The following is an 18,741-nucleotide window of genomic DNA, read 5'->3' as shown; positions in this document are numbered from 1 at the left end:
ACAATGCTGGTGTCCTGATACTCACCCCCCCCCCCCCCCCCCCCCCTGCTAGTCTGGGGCTAAGAATAGGCCCGCTGTATTCCTGCCTGTCGTAAGAGATGACTAAAAGGTGTCTAACACATTTTGGCCTTTATGTGTTGGTCCCTTGTAGGGTTTGACCTCCATTCTTCAAAATTTTTCCAAAGAGCGAGCCAATTGGGGAAGGGCACTTTACGTGGTGTATCGTGTCCTCTCATTGTCGCATTGCAGTCCCACTCATTCTCCATCTCGTGGGCGAGGATACCTTCCTGGGTATGGTTTCCACCATGCACTATGCAGTGTTGCTTTCTGTGCCGACGACGACCATGGACTTCTTTGCACCTGATATCCAGCATGTTAGGCCAGTCTGTTATGGTGGGGCCGCCATGTACCCTATTGTTTGTAGCCCCCAGACAACACAGGGATCGCTCTGCTGATGCCTGCGCCGTAAACTCCCCACATATGCCATGGAGTAGATGCTCGTCACTCTGGGACATCGGGACTCTTGGCGATGGCCATCCTGCCAGGTGGCCCTTGCTGCGGCTGGGTGGCACCCATGGTGAGGGCACTTGGACGGAGTGGGTGGCGTCAGGGCGGATGACAGCGTTCAAGGGCTCAATTCAGTGCGCAGACGTATGACCCCAAATTGTACCCCTCCCTGGCCACACCATGGGAGGAACGAAACGCTAAGGCTGGCACCGACACTTATTCGCCCCTGTACCTAGTATGTATAAGAGCTGATGGGGAGTCTTTCATGACGATGAAGCCTCAGTTCTTCGTAGAGCATTTAGAGGACAAGCTTGGGGAGGTGGAGGGCTTGTTCAAAATGCGCTCTGGGTCAATTTTGATTAAAACAGCATCCTTTGCCCAGTCACTGGCATTACTTGCTTATGACAAGTTGGGGGATGTTTCTGTTACCATCACACCCCATAAGAGCTTAAATATGGTCCAGGGTATTATATTCCACGGGGACCTTCTTTTGTAGTCTGATGACGAGCTGCGCACCAATTTAGAGCGGCTAGGTGTTCATTTCATCCAGCCCATTCATCAGGATCCGAGGGATAATCAGGTTGCCACTGGTGCCTATATCTTAGCCTTCGAGGGTGATGCATTGCCTGAGAAGGTCAAGGTGATGGTCTACCGTTGTGACATCAAGCCCTATATCCCTCGCCCGATGCGGAGCTTTCAGTACTGGAGGTTCGGCCATATGTCTTCCCACTGTACTTCCAGCCTCATGTGTCGAGATTGCGGACACCCATCACATCCCAATACTCAATGTGCGCTGCCTCCCATCTGTGTCAGCTGCAGAGAGCACCATTCACCTTACTTGCCAGACTGCAGGGTTTTACAGAAAGAAACGAAAATCATGGAATAAAAGACCCTGGACCAACTGCCTTACACTGAGGCTAAGCTGAAGTTTGAACGCCTCCATCCTGTTCGTATGACCTCCTCTTATGCTGCTGCTACAACTGTTCTAGCCCCGTAAGCTCCACCTACCCCAGTCACCTCTCAGAGCCGCTTGGAAGGGGTCACTTGGGTCCCTCCCTTCCCAGGTTTCCACCAGTGGGAAAGGTGACACCTGCCAGTGGCTGAAGTGCCCAGAAGCAGCTGGTTGTAGGGCTTCACGATCCTCCTCTGTTCTGGAGACTGACTCAGTGAAGCCCTCTCAGCCGGGAAAACCGAAGGAGCAGTGAGACAAGTCCAAGAAGAAAACCTCTAAGACCAAAGAACTTGCAGTGGCACCCACCCCACCACTACCTACAAGCTCTGCATCTGAGGATGAGGTGGAGATTCTGTCATCCGCTGAGGACCTGGATCTCTCTGAACTCTCAGACACAATGGATATTGCATCCTCAGGAAATCAGTCAATGGCAGCAGGTGACACTGAGACATAAATCGCCTCATTGAGTGTTGAATGCCTTCCCAGCCTCACGATCATATTATCCTCCAGTGGAATTGCGGTGGTTTTTTTACACCACCTTGCTTAGCTCCGACAACTTATCAGCTTTCACCCTTTCTTCTGCATTGCTCTCCAGGAAACTTGTCTGCCGGTAATGCAAACCCCCGCCCTCCGTGGCTATCAGGGTTACTATAAGAATCGGGCAGCTTATGCGAGGATATCTGGTGGAGTCTGCGGCTATGTCCTGGGGATTGCTGAGGTGATTTGCGATCACAGGCGGGCCCTCCAACTTCATAAGCGGCACTCGTCACTGGACCACACCATTGAATATAAGCGGTTGTGTGCCCGAGCCTGACGCCTTATTTGCCGACGAACGTAGGAGTGCTGGGAAAGGTATGTTTCCACCATTGGCATCCGTACCTCTCCATCGCAGGTTTGGGCCAAGATTAGTCAATTCTATGGCTGTTGGACCCCTGTTGGCAGACCTGGGCTTTCCCTGAATGGAGCAGTCTGTACTGACTCTAACATGATTGCAGAACTCTTAACGGAGCATTGTGCTCAGAGTTCCGCTTTTATGAATTACCCGTTGGCCTTCTACTCCGTGAAAGAGCGGTTGGAACGTTGGAGACGGAGCCTTTCATTCCATACGTGCCACCCCAAATCGTGGAATGCTCCATTCAGTGAGTCGGAATTCCAAAGTTCTCTAGCCGCTTGCCCTGATACGGCTCCCAGGCCGGATCGCATCCACTATCAGATACTCAAACACCTCTCGGTGAACTGCCAGCAACACCTCCTCGACCTTTTCAACCGTATCTGGGTTGAGGGTGAGTTCCCGTCACAGTGGTGGAAAAGCATCATCATCCCCGTGTTGAAACCTGGCAAGAACCCACTGGAGGTGGACAGCTACCACCCCATTAGCCTCACCAACGTTCGATGCAAGTTGCTCGAACGCATGGTGAGCCGGAGGTTGAGTTGGCTACTTGAGTCTCGGGGCCTTCTGGCTCTGTTCCAGGGTGGGTTCCGTAAGGGCCGCTCTTCCACTGATAATCTGGTCTTCCTGGAGTCTGCCATCTGCACAGCATTTTCCTACCGACAGCATCTGGTTGCCACCTTTTTTGACATGCGGAAGACATACGATACAACATGAAGACATCACATCCTTACCACTCCACATGGGTGGGGTCTTAGGGGCCCGCTCCCAATTTTTATTCAAAATTTTCTGTTACTTTGCTCCTTTCGCATGCAAATTGCTCCCTCCCATAGTTTCTCCCGAGTCCAGGAGAGTGGGATCCCACAAGGCTCTGTCTTGAGTGTCTGCTTCCTTTTAGTTGCTATCAATGGGCTTGCTGCAGCTGTGGGAACGTCTGTATTGGCTTCTTTGTATGCTGATGGCTTTTGCCTGTACTATAGCTCCATTGGCATTGTGGTTGCTGAACGGCAGCTGCAGGGTGCTATCCGCAAGGCGCAGTCTTGGGCCGTATCGTGCGGCTTCCAGTTTTTGGCCACCAAGACTTGCGTCATGCATTCCTGCCGGCATCACACTGTTCACCCTGGGCCACGGCTTTATCTTGATGGTGAACCTCTTGCTGTGGTGGAGATGCATTGGTTTTTGGGATTGCTTTTTGATGCCTAATTGACTTGGCTCCCTCATATTTGGCATCTTAAACAAACATGCTGGCACCATCTTAACGCTCTTCGTTGTTTGAGTCACATCAGCTGGGGTGACTGTATCAGGTATTGATTCAGTCCCGTCTCGATTATGGAAGCCTGGCTTACAGTTCAGCATCGCTTTCCGTGTTGTGGTTGCTTGACCCCATACTTTATTGCGGGATCCAACTCGCAACTGGAGCTTTCCTCACAAGCCCTGTAAACAGCATACTTGTGGAGTCTGGTGTCCCTCCATTGCAGATGCGGTGCCAACAACTACTGGCTGCTTATGCTGCACATGTTTGTAGCTTGCCCGGGCACACAAATTACTGTCTCCTTTTCCCCAACTCAGTCGTCCATGTTCCAGAACAGCGGCCCCGGTCAGGGTGTACAATCGTGGTTCACACCCGGGCTCTTCTCTCTGGGACTGAGTTTTTCCCTGTTCCACCTCTTTTACAGGCCCATATATGATTATTCCTGTGATGTGTGCCCCGCCTATGCCTTCGGCTGGATTTGGCACAGGGCCCGAAGGACTCAGTCCCTCCTAAGGCCCTCCGCCGCTGCTTTCTTTCCATCCTTGACACATTTCACGCCTCTGACATGGTCTATGCCGATGGTTCGATGGTTACTGGTCGAGTTGGTTATGCTATTACTCTTGGGGATCATTCTGAACAACGCTCAGTGCTGGCTGGCTGCAGTGCTTTCACTGCGGAGCTGGTAGCCATCTCTTGCGCTGCAGAGTATATCCTCTCCTGCTCAGGTGGGTCCTTTGTCATATGTAGTGACTCCCTAAGTGATTTACAAACTATCGACCAGTGTTTTCCTCGCTCTCATCTGATGATGGCTATCCAGGAGTCCATCCATACTCTAGCCCGTTGCGGCTGCATCATGGTTTTTGTGTGGACCCTGGGTCACATCAGCATCCTGGGTAATGAACGTGTTGACAGGCTGGCCAAACAGGCTATTAGTGCCCCAGCCCTAGAGATTGGCCTTCCAGAATGTGATTTCCAGTTGGTATTGCGGCAAAAAGCCCTTGGTGCTTGGGATTCTGAATGGCGCACCCTGCCTTCCCCCGACAAACTTCGGTTCATCAAGGAGACTACAGGTGTGCGGTGCTCCTCCATGCGAGAGTGCCCAAAAAACAAGCCATAATGCAAACTAAGTACTGGTCTAACTCAAGGATCCATTCTTGCTCAACTGCTCTTTATATACACTCAGAGAGAGAGAGAGAGAGAGAGAGAGAGAGAGAGAGATGATACACCACAAAGGAGTTATCCAAATATGACAGAAATCAGTAAATGTGATGTACATGTATAGAGAAACAAATGAGTACAGTTTCAGAAAAAATTGGATGATTTATTCAAGAGAAAGAGCTTCACAAACTGGGAAAATCAATAACACATTGGTCCACATCTGGCCCTTATGCAAACAGCTTGGCTTTGGTTGATAGAGTTTCTGGATGTTTTCTTGAGGGATATCATGCCAAATTGGCCTGGCAAGCATGAAGACAAGCAACAGAAGCCCTTACCGTGTGTGGGCAGGCAGAATGTTGCTGAAATGTAAGCCCCAAGATGAATTTCTATGAAGAGCAACAATAAAGGGTGTGGAATGTCATCACATATCGCTGTGCTGTGAGGGTTACACAGATGACAACCAAAGGGATCCAGCTCTGAAAAGAAATGGCACCTCAGACCATTACTCTTGATTGTCGGACCGTATGGCGAGTGACTGTAAGGTTGGTATTCCACCACTGTCCAGAGTGTCTCCAGACATGTCTTCGCTGGTCATCTGGGATCGGTTCCAAGCTGGACTCATCACTGAAGACAATTCCACTCCAGTCAGTGAGATTCCAGGCGTACTCCAGTCAATGAGATTCCAAGCTGAAGACATGTCTGGAGACGTCGTGGACAGCGGTGGGGTACCAACATGACTGTCGCCTACCATGCGAACTGACAGCCAGGAGCTATGGTCTGGGATGCCATTTCTTTTCATAATAGGTCCCATTTGGTTGTAATCCGCAGCACTTTCACAGCAGTATGTCAGTGATATTCTATGTCCTGTTTTGTTGCCCTCCATGGCAAGTCATCCAGGACTTACATTTCAGCAAGATAATGCCTACTCGCACACAGCGAGGTTTCTACTGATTGTCTTCGTGCTTGCCAAACCATCACTAGGCCAGAAAGGGTGCCAGATCTCTCCTCAGTTGAGAACATTTTGAGCATTATGGGGGGGGGACCCTCCAACAGGATTTTGGTGATCTAACCCACCAGTTGGACAGAATTTGGCACGATATCACTCAGGAAGACATCCAAAAACTATACGTGTCATTGTCAGTCTGAATAACTGCTTGCATAAGGGCCAGAAGTGGACCAGTGCATTACTGACTTGCTCAATTTGTGAAGCTCTTTCTCTTGAATTAATCATCCAATTTTCAGAAATTGTAGTCATTTGTTTGTCCATAAATTTACATCACCTTTACCAATTTACATCCCATTCAGATAATTCCTTTGTGGTGCTGTGGATTTTTTTTAGTGTGTATGTATTACCATCTGGACCTGTTAAGCTGCAATTTTGAGTATGTAAATGATTGAATCCAAGATACAAAAAATCAATCTATTTCTACCACTGAACAGGCACTGGTGTATGACCAAGCTGGTCTAGGTCACTACTTCATAAGAATGGAGACTTTGTCCTAACATGACAAAAACTGAAGTGTACTGATTCCACCAGTGCAGTAACCTTGCAAATGCCCAGTTGGACTGTAAAACTTTCTAAACATACTTAAATATTTTAGAGGACTGATTGAATCTACAAACATGTTCGATCTGAAAAGTAAGTGAAATGAAATAAGTTTAAAAGAGTGTGGTACCTCTGGGATGTGACCTATCTCACCCACTGTGAGTTGGACTTGGAGAGCCTAAAAACTGCAAGTTGTGCTGCCTCATCAGTAAAATGGGGTATCCAGCAATCAGCTACCAGTGTTTGGAATTAAAAGTGAGAGTGTTGGGCATATTGCTCTGAGTGTCCCATCAGAAGGTATCTAGTTGAGAAAGAATATTTATTTCAACCATGTCACACCTGATGTTTTTGATTTCTTAAAGAACCTGGACTCCTAACTGTAATAAACTTTTTAATTTTAGTTGCCATAAGCTAAGTAATAAATAAATCATTCATTGAACAGTAACTGAATCTTATGGTTCTGGAACTATCATTAGTTCATTTTTGTTTATGATTTGGTGTGACTAGCAGAATTTTCGGTGTACCATTGGTTTTCTTCTTTCATAGCCTGCTGATGTTCTCCATATCTTTTGTGTTGGTTTGGTAGTTGGTGCCTTTTAAGCAAGTGCAGCCTTGAAAGTGCTTTCTTCTGCTGCCATTATTTGGTTATGTCTTACTGGAAACATTGTGCTAATGAACACAGAATCCATTATTTGATCTGCTACGTTACCACACTTTTCAGAAATTCCCTGTCCTTTCTACACGTGCATACTGTAAATATAATGTAACTGTTGATTGCACCACATGGAATATGACCATAGTTTATGGTACAGGAAGCCTGGCTTTCCTTACATGAGCGAATGAAATATTTTTACAGAGATTGTCATTTTCCTCAGCATACTGTTCACTTATTTCATTATATATTCTTACATCTGCAACACCATCCTCAGGCCATTCCTTTTGTCACTGCAGAGCACAGAATATTTGCTGAAATAAAGTATATTGTATGTTTCAGTAATGAAAGGATACCCAACTTCCATTTAGGAATATATTCTGTTTGCCAGTATGCTGATATTTCAGTCAGATACCCATTACAGAGTCTCTTATGGATTTGAGGCATTTTGTCATTACACACAATATGAATGACAAAATGCCTCAAATCCATAAGAGACTTTGTATGTGTGTGTGTCTATATATAAAAAGAAGAGCTACCCCATTGTCCCCTTCTCTCCTTTCACTATAAGATACACTTTATGATGTAAATGGTCTCTGTTGCTTTAAACACTTCCACGGTATTCTTTTAGTTTCCACAAGAAGACTACATATGAATTTTTGTTGTTGATTGGGTGCTATTACTCAAAGACAGAATGCCCACCTCATTCAAAGTGTTCTAACTGTGTGAGAATAGATCCATTTCACCACCATGAGAAACTAAGGAATTACTAGTTGACTCAGGCATTGTCCTATGTAGCTTAACCAGCCAAATAAAACTGGGATGTGCCAGATGTCCCATAGGTTGTCAACTAACAACTATTTTGCTTCAGAACAAATCCATCCCATTGGGACCTGGCTCACCTTGTGGTGAGAGGTATTTATAGAGGTTTGTACCATTCTCACTATCCAAGAAGTTAAATCCCATTTCCTGTATTACAACACTCTGTCAGTACAACAAACCTTGGTTGCTAAAGTGTACCTAGAGACCACAGTAACAAGGGGCTGGCAGTGCTGACCAGCACTCACCTCTGGGAACTAAAAGTTTGTCAAGTCCAAACTCATTCATTCCTTACTGAGCTCCCTGAGAGGCTTGGCACTTGGAATAACATAGGAGCCATGTGTAGCATGTTAGGTGCAATTAACATGATTAGTGGAGCACATTCTAAGATAAAAAAGCATTTTAAACTATATTTTAGTGAAATACAAAAGAAGGCCAGAAGCTCTTTAGGCCTTCACTTCTATAAGAAAATAGCAGTACCTGAAGATGCTTCTGATTTGAAAATTACCTACAGAAGATAGATGAATGGTGAAATCTCTGGCAGTTGACCCTAAATGTAAATAAATGTAACATACTGTGTATACATAGGAAAAAAAACTCAGTGCTGTACAACTACACTATTAATGACAAACTGCAGGAAACAGTGTATATCAGAAAATATGTTGGTGTAACTATTCAGAATAGGCTTAAGTGGAATGACCACATAAAACAAATAGTGGGAAAAGCGGATGCCAGACTGAGATTCACAGGAAGAATCTTAAGAAAATGTAACTCACACGCAAAAGAAGTGGCTTCAAGGCACTTGTTAGGCCAATTATTGAGTATTGTTCATTAGTCTGGGACACTTGCGAGATAGGACTGATAGAGGAGATAGAGAAGATCCAACGAAGAGCAGTGCGTTTTGTCACGGGATCGTTTAGTTGGTGCGAGAATATTACAGAGATTGACAGATGCTACAGCAGAGGTGTTGCGCATCACAAAGGGGTTTGTTATTGAAATTTCAAGAGACTACTTTCCGCAAAGTGTCAGACAGCATGTTTCACGAAATGACCACGATGAAAAAATTCAAGAAATTATAGCCAGTACAGAGACTTATTGACAATTATTCTTCCCACATGCCATTCGTGAGTGGAACAGGGAAGTGGGGATCAGTTAGTGGTATCAGAAGTACCCTCTACCAGAAACCCTCAGATATCTTATGGAGTATTGAGGTAGATGTAGATGTTCATTATACTGTGTGTAAACAGATCTAAGAATAGTGCTCTTTTAGTGTGATAATTTGTGTATCAAAATAATTCTTGATCTGTTACTTAGAGCTGCTTCTCATTCTGAAAACAGTAGGATGAATACAACTTCATAATGAAATTCATGTGTGCTCTTATTTCATCAGTTATCGACAAGTCATTTCAGGGGTAAAATAATCTACGCTTACATTCTTCTACTTGTTCAAAGCAGGGGGGATATTATTTCTGCTGCCAGACCATGCAGAAAATGAAACTGAGTTAACTAAAGCAGAAGAAAGTGTGGCTTGCAGTTGTCCCTGTTAATGCATGTTGCCGACCTTCTATAAGCTGCCACATTTTCATCTTGGCATTTGGTCATGGGTTGGTTGAAGAAAATGTGACTGAAAGTAAGGATCATTAAAACTGAAATCAATGAAATGAACCAATAGTTAATTGCACATCTAGTTCCAGCCTCACAGTCAGTACATCAAGCACCCATCATGGTCTTCATGTAGTACTCTGTGCAAGTAAAAAGCCTAGGTAGAATTTGTTATGATGGATGTACTATGAGTAGTGCATCAAATTTTCACACTTTCCCCCTTCAGCTCAGTGAAGAGGCCAACCCTCCATGTAACTTGAGGACAATTTATTGTTTGTGTTAACTGAGCAAGGTAGCATACTAGGCTCACATCTTTGTTTTTTAAGTATGTAGAAGAGACTTACCGTATATGTAACCTGAAGGCCCTGTGACCCACCTAGCATATGTGTATCATCTAGTGCATGGTAGTGTAACAGTGCTCAAACCATAGGTTATGGGTTAAAATCTTGGTAGTGGTAGCCATGTTCACCACCTTGTTTTGTGGTTAAAGCTTTTGACCACTAGAGTGTTGTCCAGTGATTGGAACTGAACTCCTAGTCTCTATGGAGTGTCTCATTCATTGTAGGTTTGTTACAGTGTCAATGTGCTGCCCACTTTGGTGCTGTTTAACTGGAATGAATTATGTATTTTCATTGGATTTCGTCCTATTTCTCACTTTCATTTCATCAAGCAAGGTGGCACAGTGGCTACTACCCTGGACTAGCATTCAAGAGGATGACAGTTCATATCCATGTCTGGCCATTCAGATTTAAGTTTTCCATTATTTCCCTAAATTGCTGCTGGAAAACACTGGGATGATCCCTTTGAAAGGCCACAGCTGATTTCCCTCCCAATCTTTTAAACAGCTGTGATTGTGTTCTGTCTCTAATAACCTTTACCTCTGCAGGACATCCACTGTATGCTTCCTTCCTTCCTTCATTGCTTTCATTTTGATAGTCTTCGATAAAAATGCAAACATAATGCTACACTTTGAAGATCTAATCAGGATGATGCACATGAACATTTGGGACACCACACTGGGATACAAAAGGGACCACACCTAAGTAAAATGCAGTGACATGCAAATCTGTTAAAAGATACTCAAATCCAACATCAGTAGATAACAGTTCTCTGTTTTATTTGGTGGAGAAGGTAAAGCTTTCTGTGTCTGACATTTGATAGCCACACGTAACTCCTGGGTCATGCCAAATAGTGAGAAACTCTGGGAACCATTCTGGTTTTGGCTAGGTACTGATTTGGTAAACCTGAAGTTCCTGACCTAGAGATAGCAAGAACTGTCAGTGCTCTCTATCTGTAAGCACTGTGCATGCTTCAGTAACTTTCATGTTGTGCAGTGGTGGAACACTGTATCATAGGGACTGGGGTTCTTGGCTCAGCTGCTTGGATTTTGAGGATGGTGAATACCACAAAATGTGCTGTATGCTAATGAGACTATAATAATGGCTGTTGATACAAAATGCTCTGGTGCATCTGCCACACATCAGTTGTGTAATGAATCAATTTGTGTTCTCTCAGGTATTTTCAGCATGATTCATTAATGATGATGTACTTCCAGGTTTTCAACCAATTTTGTGTTTCCATTTTTGTACAATATTTCGGTGATTGAGCCAGTCTTCTTATTCAGGTGCTACAAGTTTTGCTGTTATGTGAAAATGGAAATATAAAATATACATCATTGATGGATTAGTTTGTACTTCCCAGCTCCAAGTAGTATCTTAATGATTCTGATCTTACAAACTAACAAAACCTCCAATGGTATGGGAGTGCCATTTGGGAGAATGGGAGAATAAAACCAAAGCAACCAAGAACTCAAAAGATGTTTGAAAGATGCCCTCCAAGAATGACAGTCGTCGAGAAGTAAATGAATGGTAACAGAATGTGTACTGTATCACAGTGTTTTTTCTGATATTACAACATGATGAGAGGTCTTACCTTTTTATATTCAAATTGCTTTCCATTGTGTGGTAGGAATCCTTAAGTCAGTTAAAAGGCTTGGAAATGGAACATTCCTTGCAGAAGCATGTATGTCTCTGCAAGTCACAAAATTAAAAAAAAGGGGAGGGAGGATATTGCTTGGTGAATACCCTGTAGCTATAGAGTTTCACAACTCTCTTAACCTCAGCGATTTTGTTTTGTTATGAAGAGACATAATGGGACCGAGCGAGGTGGCGCAGTTGTTAGCACACTGGACTCGCATTCGGAAGGACGACGGTTCAATCCCGCGTCTGGCCATCCTGATTTAGGTTTTCCGTGATTTCCCTAAATCGCTCCAGGCAAATGCCGGGATGGTTCCTTTCAAAGGGCACGGCCGACTTCCTTCCCTAATCCGATGAGACCGATGACCTCGCTGTCTGGTCTCCTTCCCCCCAAAAACAACAAGACATAATGGGGATGGGTATCAAAAGAGTTAAAAGATGACTAGAAAGAAGTGTTATAGCTGTAAGAAACATAATACAGTTGCAACTTCAACACACCAATGTTACCAGAATATGTCAGATCTGGTTTTATCCATCTTGAGGTGTGACTATGTATCCAACCTAATGAGGCATCTTAAAATGTCAACTATATGGCCACAACACTGCAAACTGTAAGCATCAGGCAAAATAGTGTGAATCTAGAACTCTGTGCTCATTGCCACTATTGTGTGTAAATGTCAGTAGGTATCATGTGATCTGGTTTCACAAGTCTTCAGCATTCAGTGAAGAAAGGAAACCCTAGGAAATCAAGCTCACAAAGTGAATCCATTTTGTCCTATACTGTGAAGTGCTGCTGCAAACTAACCCTTCCCATAAAGTTAACAGCGTTAGCAAAAAAGTGCTATGAGTACCAGAACTGAAGCATAGTGTAAGCTTAAATTGTGATTGGGATAAGTACTAGAAGCATATTCTGGAGTCCAGTGGTGACAAAATGTTTATTATAATAAACAACTCCATCATATTTAGTGATAGTGGTACAGGTTGCAAATGAAGAGTGAAAATGTCAAACATTCTGAGTGCCAGTTTTTCGCAAAACATGTTGTCAGTGCTATTGTGTACTTGGTATTCTGTTACATATCCCTAGACTTATTCCAAGTGCCAAATCATAGAGAAAATGTTACAAACATTCATTACCAGATAGCACACGGTCTTTGTGCCAAGCAGTGCATCCCTCTGGAATTCCAAGTGTTATGCATCGAGGTCTCTTCCATTTAGTTGATGCACAGTTTGTGTAGTAAGCAGACTCCATTAAGCTTTTATTTGTGTCAGTAAAACACCTTTATGACAGAAGGAGAGAATTTGGGTTTCTAAAATAGTAAAAAAAGTAAAAAACAGTATGATCACAGCATCTCACCCATCTCAAATATCTATTAACAATTCTTATTTTATAGCAGAAGAACTGAAAAATGTAAATGTATTCAATAGAGAAAGGATGGTGGCAGATTATGCCATCCCATACTTTATTTGAAAGACGACCCATGTTTACCAGTTCCAAAACAGTAGACCTCTTGAAGGTGTTGCCTTTTCTTCCTCAGCAGCACAGGAAGTTTTACAGCAAACTTTGCAACAGTTAATGGAGTTGTGTAAGAAATATATGTCAATACTGAAAGGTTTTTTTTTAATTTAATTTTATTATTCTCACGAAAAAATTTAAAATCAGTGAGAAATGGTTTTTGTTGACAACAGTTCTAATTGTTAAAATATTATTGCTGTATTTCTGTTCTTGTATCACACATAAAATGTAGTGTCTCAATATTAATGGCACTTGAAACATAAACTTATTGGCACTTAGAAGCAGTCTGTTCTCTGATATGGCACCTGGAATGTTCTTAATAAATTATTTATTTTCTAATTTGTCTCCTTATTTTACAGTGATGAGGTGAGCAGCATAATTCTATGGTATCAGAATACATTCTCAATTTTTTTGGATATGAATAGATTGTGCACAAAAAGAGGTACATTGATTTTTTTTATTCTACTGACAAATATGAGATTTGGCACTTAGAACATTTGACTTTCTACTGTTCAAATGTAGAATAATTAGGGTGAAGGTAAGTGTCAAAAGTTGAGTCAAAAATGACAATTGTACGCTAGACCACTAACTTGCAGAATGATCCAGGGAAAACTTGGAGAATGTAAGGTGTAAATTTCCTGCTCACGCTGTGGTAGTAAGGGCAGATTTCAGCTTATCAGCTATAGACCGTGAGACACACATTATCAGAGCAGGTAGTAGGGATGCGGATTTTCATTATATTATACTAAACATCATATCTGAAAATTACCTTGAGCAACTATAAAAGTAGCTTTTGAGTAGCAGCATCATAGATCATCATTTGGCAAACAGACGTAAACTATCTGATTCATTTAAGGCAATCAGTAACCATAAATCTCTTATAACATCAATGACTACAGGTTTTAAAATAGACATTAAGAATGGTAGGAAAATATTTGTGTCAAGCAGATGTATGACAAAACAGCATACACTAGGTTACATGAGTAGTCAACATCGAACATTTATATTGTACAACATAGTTCAACTGCCAAGAGCTGCTAATAAATACTTCTTTATCCACTACTGGTTTCAAATTTCATATCATAGCCAGGTATCCCAAAGTCATTAATAATGCCTTACATGGCAATATTAAAACTTTGGTATCAAATAATATAAGGTGCATTCTGTGTCAATGCTGTCAAACAGTACATCACATTGTCAATAATAAAATGTACCACAAATCTTTATGTACGTATTATACTCAGGTTAAGAAATTCTGTGTGTGTTCAATTTGCAAGTGGAACAGGGAACTGAGAAAAGGACAATGATACAGAGCTACTTGCAGCTGCACAGTGTAAGGTGTCTTGTGGTGTCTACACATAGACATACAGGATGAGCCAGAACTCCACTGGCAAACTTTCAGCTGGTGTTCGGGGATATTTTCTGAGTATTTTGTTTTAAGGAACCTTTGGACTCCAGTGGGTCTTTACAGAGTAATTGTTTCATCAAATTTCGTATCCCCATTTATCTTTGCACAAGTATTGCACTGAAAATCTCTGCACAGCAGTACAAAATTTTAGTGGTATGCCCTGTGTGTCTTGAAAACAAAGTTGTTCCATTTACTCATGATACTAGCTTTTGATAACAGTAAGGCACACTTTACTCTTCGCCTTTTTCACTTTTCACTTTTATTCAGATATGTTGTGGATTAGTTTTTATTGAACTGTTATTTGTCCAGTTACAGTGATACACAGCAATACAGATAGGTCTTCTGATGAAGTGGTGGCTGATGTGCACCTCGTGTATGGGTTTGTTGAATGCAGTGCAAGAGTGACACAATGATGGCACGCTGAGCTCATGTTGCAGCAGTGACAACCACATCGCAGACTTTTTGCAGGCGATGGTTGTTGTATTATGATGTATTTGTGTTTTACATTTTGGCGACTGCATATTTCAGTGTTTTTCAGTATTGAGAAGATATTTTCACGTAACTGACGGTAACTGGGATGACAAAATGAATGAATCGTAATCGTATTATTACTCTGTACAAGCTGTCAGAGACCATGGTTCCCTTATACCAAATTACTCAGAACGTATCCCTGAACAGCCTCTGAAAGTTTGTCGGTGGAGTTCTGGTTCAGCCTGTATATGCCCTGAGTTTGGAACCTTTCTTTGATACCCTGTTTTTAAAATATGTGCTCTTTTAATGTGTATCCAAGTATTTTAATTCTCCGCTTAACATTTCTCATTTCTGAATTTAATCCACATGTTCATAGAACCCATTATAGTGTCCCTTTCCAATGTGTATATGCATATATATTTATCCATGCCTTTTTTTTTTGTTTCAGTGGGTTTAGTTCAATTTATCTTGTCCAAGACAGTAAATCACACAGATTGTGTGTTTTGAAGAAAATTGTCTGCCATGCGAAAGAAGATCAAATGAAAGCTTTGCAGGAGGTTGCATATTATGGACTCATTAAGCATCCAAATGTTATTGAATGTTTAGATTCTGGTGTGTCTGGTGAAGCTGATGCTTTTTCTAATTATACCAGTGAAGTTTGCATTTTATTACCATATTATAAGGTAAGCAAAATTTTAAGTAACCCAAAATAAATCATAACTTTTAGCATTGTAATGAGCACATGGTGCCATTTTATTTAGGGTGCAGTTTGTTACCAGCCACACACTAGAAAACTATGTAATGGTAATACCATTAAGTGCACTAATGTGGTGATGAACTTATTTATGCTATTGAGCTTCAGAAACTAATTTACGCTAGTTACACACTGTGCTGACATACAGCATTTTCAGTTTATATCAAATTATATGCGTCAGCTGCACGAACATAATTAGAATGCATCCTTTCTTTTTTTTAATTTTTTTTTCCTTCCACCAAAGGCCTATTTTGGGCCATGACTGAATTGACTGTTATTACTCTGTACAAAGTTACTTAATAGCTCAATCTGAAATAATTAACATAATTCCATCTCCTCACCACCAGAATATTAAGTGACCTTCCAGCAGAAGTTCAAGTGTCTTCATTAAGCTCAACAGCCAAATAGCTCACTATATTGTGTGTGTACCAATGTCTCCATTCTCCCCTAGTATTCCTCAAAATTCATCCTGGGTACGTCCTTGTGTTACTGAGGTCAGTCTCAGTTCTTTGTCTTGTTCATCAAATTATTTGTTAGCGACTTTGATTATTCAATGTGACACACCCTCTTTTTCACATGGAAAGGAATACACCAGTACTAAAAACTCTCCATTCTGAAAACATTCCTGAGTAATGCTTAGTTTACCAATATCTCACAGAATCTGCAAATTCCTGTTTGACTATACATCATCTTGTCCTCAGGTGCAGCCATTGTGTATTATTACTATTGACCTACAAACCACCAACACACACAAACAAACAAACAAACAAACCCTAAATAGCAACATTATGTGTTGTTGTGATGAATAATACAACAGTTATGATGTAGGAGACATTGGCGTAGTAGAGTAATAATAATAAGAGTAGGCCTTCGGTATGTTCTGCCAGTCATAGAAGGTGACGAAAAGAACAAACCACTAATAGGGCTAAGCCCCCTTTTAGTGTGATTAGTTGGTTCAGGACAGAACTAATGAAGCCTCGGACAAGCGCTGTCATGGTCGGGGACGTCGCTTGAACCTTACTCCCGTCCACAATGGTAACGACACTGCTAGCCACACGGAAAATGATTTAAATCCAAATAGAGGTGTTTTGCGGTATATGCTTCCTGCAACCACTCTAGAAGGAAAACAAAGACAGAGGATGAGATGGTCAGATGAACTTAACCGACACCCCATGTTCTGTTATTACCAAGCAAAAAACTTAGGAACCAACACAACTGGATACAGATCACAAGTATACACAACATTTATTACCAGATACCCAGAATTAAAATTTTTAACAGAACAACGACTAGCTGATCAGATCCATGTAATAATAAAAAATAACAGGATACCCCAGTCAGAATTAGAAAACATCAAACAACAAGTACAACAAATACTGGAACAAAATAATGTGCAATCAGAAGAAGAAGAAAATACAGTAATGGACTCAAACAACGCAGAGCAAACAAACAAAAAACAACACACATCAATTAAACAATCAGAGGAAAATGAAATCTTAAGACAGCCTCCAGAAAAAGCACAAATAGAACATGAAGTGACACACATGTTAGATATCGAAGAAAAATTTCAGCTGACATATATAGAATACAAAGACACAACTACAGACATTAGACCATTCTTGCATAGACCCCCAAGTAACCCACAAGTCGAAACAACAATAACAACTATCAACACAATCATACACAACAAAATAAATGGAAATACAACTATGAAATAGTTACAACTACTGCTTTATATAGGAGCACTCACTACAGTAAATATACGCACTAGGCAAAGATCAGAACCAACCAACACACAGAAGAAACCCACAAAACCAGCATGGCAACACAGGCTACAGATCAGAATAGAAAAACTGAGAAAAGACATCGGACAGCTAACACAATTTATAAGAAATGAAATATCAGACAAAAAACAAAAAAGGTTAGGTAAAATCTCACAACAAGAAGTGATAGAGCAATAAGATGAAAAGAAGCAGAAATTACAAGCATTGGCCAAACGAGTTAGAAGATACAAAAAAAGTGAAAATAGAAGGAAACAAAACCAAGCATTCAACACAAACCAAAAGAAATTTTACCAGACAATAGATAACACACACATTAAAATAGACAATCCACCAAACATAACAGACATGGAACACTTCTTGAGCAACGTATGGTCAAACTCGGTACAACATAACAGATATGCACGGTGGATACAAGCAGAAACAGACACATACAAGATGATACCACAAATGCCTGAAGTGATAATTTTGCAACATGAAGTTACCTGAGCAATTAATTCTACGCACAATTGGAAAGCCCCTAGAAAAGATAAAATAGCAAATTTCTGGCAAAAGAAGTTCACCTCAACACATTCACATCTAACTAAATTATTTAACAGTTACATTGCAGAGCCTTCCACAGTCCCTGATACACTTACACAAGGAATAACTTATCTGAAACCTAAATATCAAGCAGACGCAGCAAACCCAGCAAAATATCGCCCCATATCATGCCTACCAACAATATACAAAATATTAACTTCAGTCATTACACAGAAATTAATGACACATACAACAGAGAACAAATATATAAATGAAGAACAAAAAGGCTGCTGCAAAGGAGCACAAGGATGTAAAGAGCAACTGATAATAGATGCCAAGGTGACATATCAAGCTAAAACTAAACAAAGGTCGCTACACTACACATACGTTGATTACCAAAAAGCTTTTGATAGTGTACCCCACTCATGGTTACTACAGATATTGGAAATATACAAAGTAGATCCTAAATTGATACAGTTCCTAAACATTGTAATGAAAAATTGGAAAACCAGACTTAATATCCAAACAAATTCAAATAATATCACATCACAGCCAATACAGATTAAGCGTGGAATATACCAAGGAGACTCATTAAGTCCTTTCTGGTTCTGCCTTGCTCTGAACCCACTATCCAACATGCTAAATAATACAAATTATGGATATAATATTACTGGAACATACCAACACAAAATCACACATTTGCTATATATGGATGATCTAAAACTACTGGCAGCAACAAATCAACAACTCAACCAATTACTAAAGATAACAGAAGTATTCAGCAATGATATAAATATGGCTTTCGGAACAGACAAATGTAAGAAAAATAGCATAGTCAAGGGAAAACACACTAAACAAGAAGATTACTTATTGGATAACCACAGTGACTGCATAGAAGCAATGGAAAAAACAGATGCCTATAAATATCTAGGATGCAGG

The 18,741-nt window shown here is 41.4% G+C and overlaps 1 protein-coding gene across 1 annotated transcript in view; it reads left to right on the top strand.

The window, feature by feature from the left end:
• Positions 1–18,741, top strand: part of LOC124555387 (serine/threonine-protein kinase 16) — a 105,380-nt gene that overhangs the window by 38,333 nt on the left and 48,306 nt on the right. Inside the window, exon 2 of the mRNA XM_047129281.1 lies at positions 15,194–15,428. Within this exon, the coding sequence (XP_046985237.1) occupies positions 15,194–15,428 (235 nt within the window). The remainder of the gene's footprint in view (positions 1–15,193; positions 15,429–18,741) is intronic.

The sequence above is a fragment of the Schistocerca americana genome, chromosome X (assembly GCF_021461395.2).
Source record: "Schistocerca americana isolate TAMUIC-IGC-003095 chromosome X, iqSchAmer2.1, whole genome shotgun sequence".
Lineage (NCBI taxonomy): Eukaryota > Metazoa > Arthropoda > Insecta > Orthoptera > Acrididae > Schistocerca > Schistocerca americana.
The sequence above is the reverse complement of the archived record's forward strand: the minus strand, read 5'-3'. Positions and strand labels throughout refer to the sequence as shown.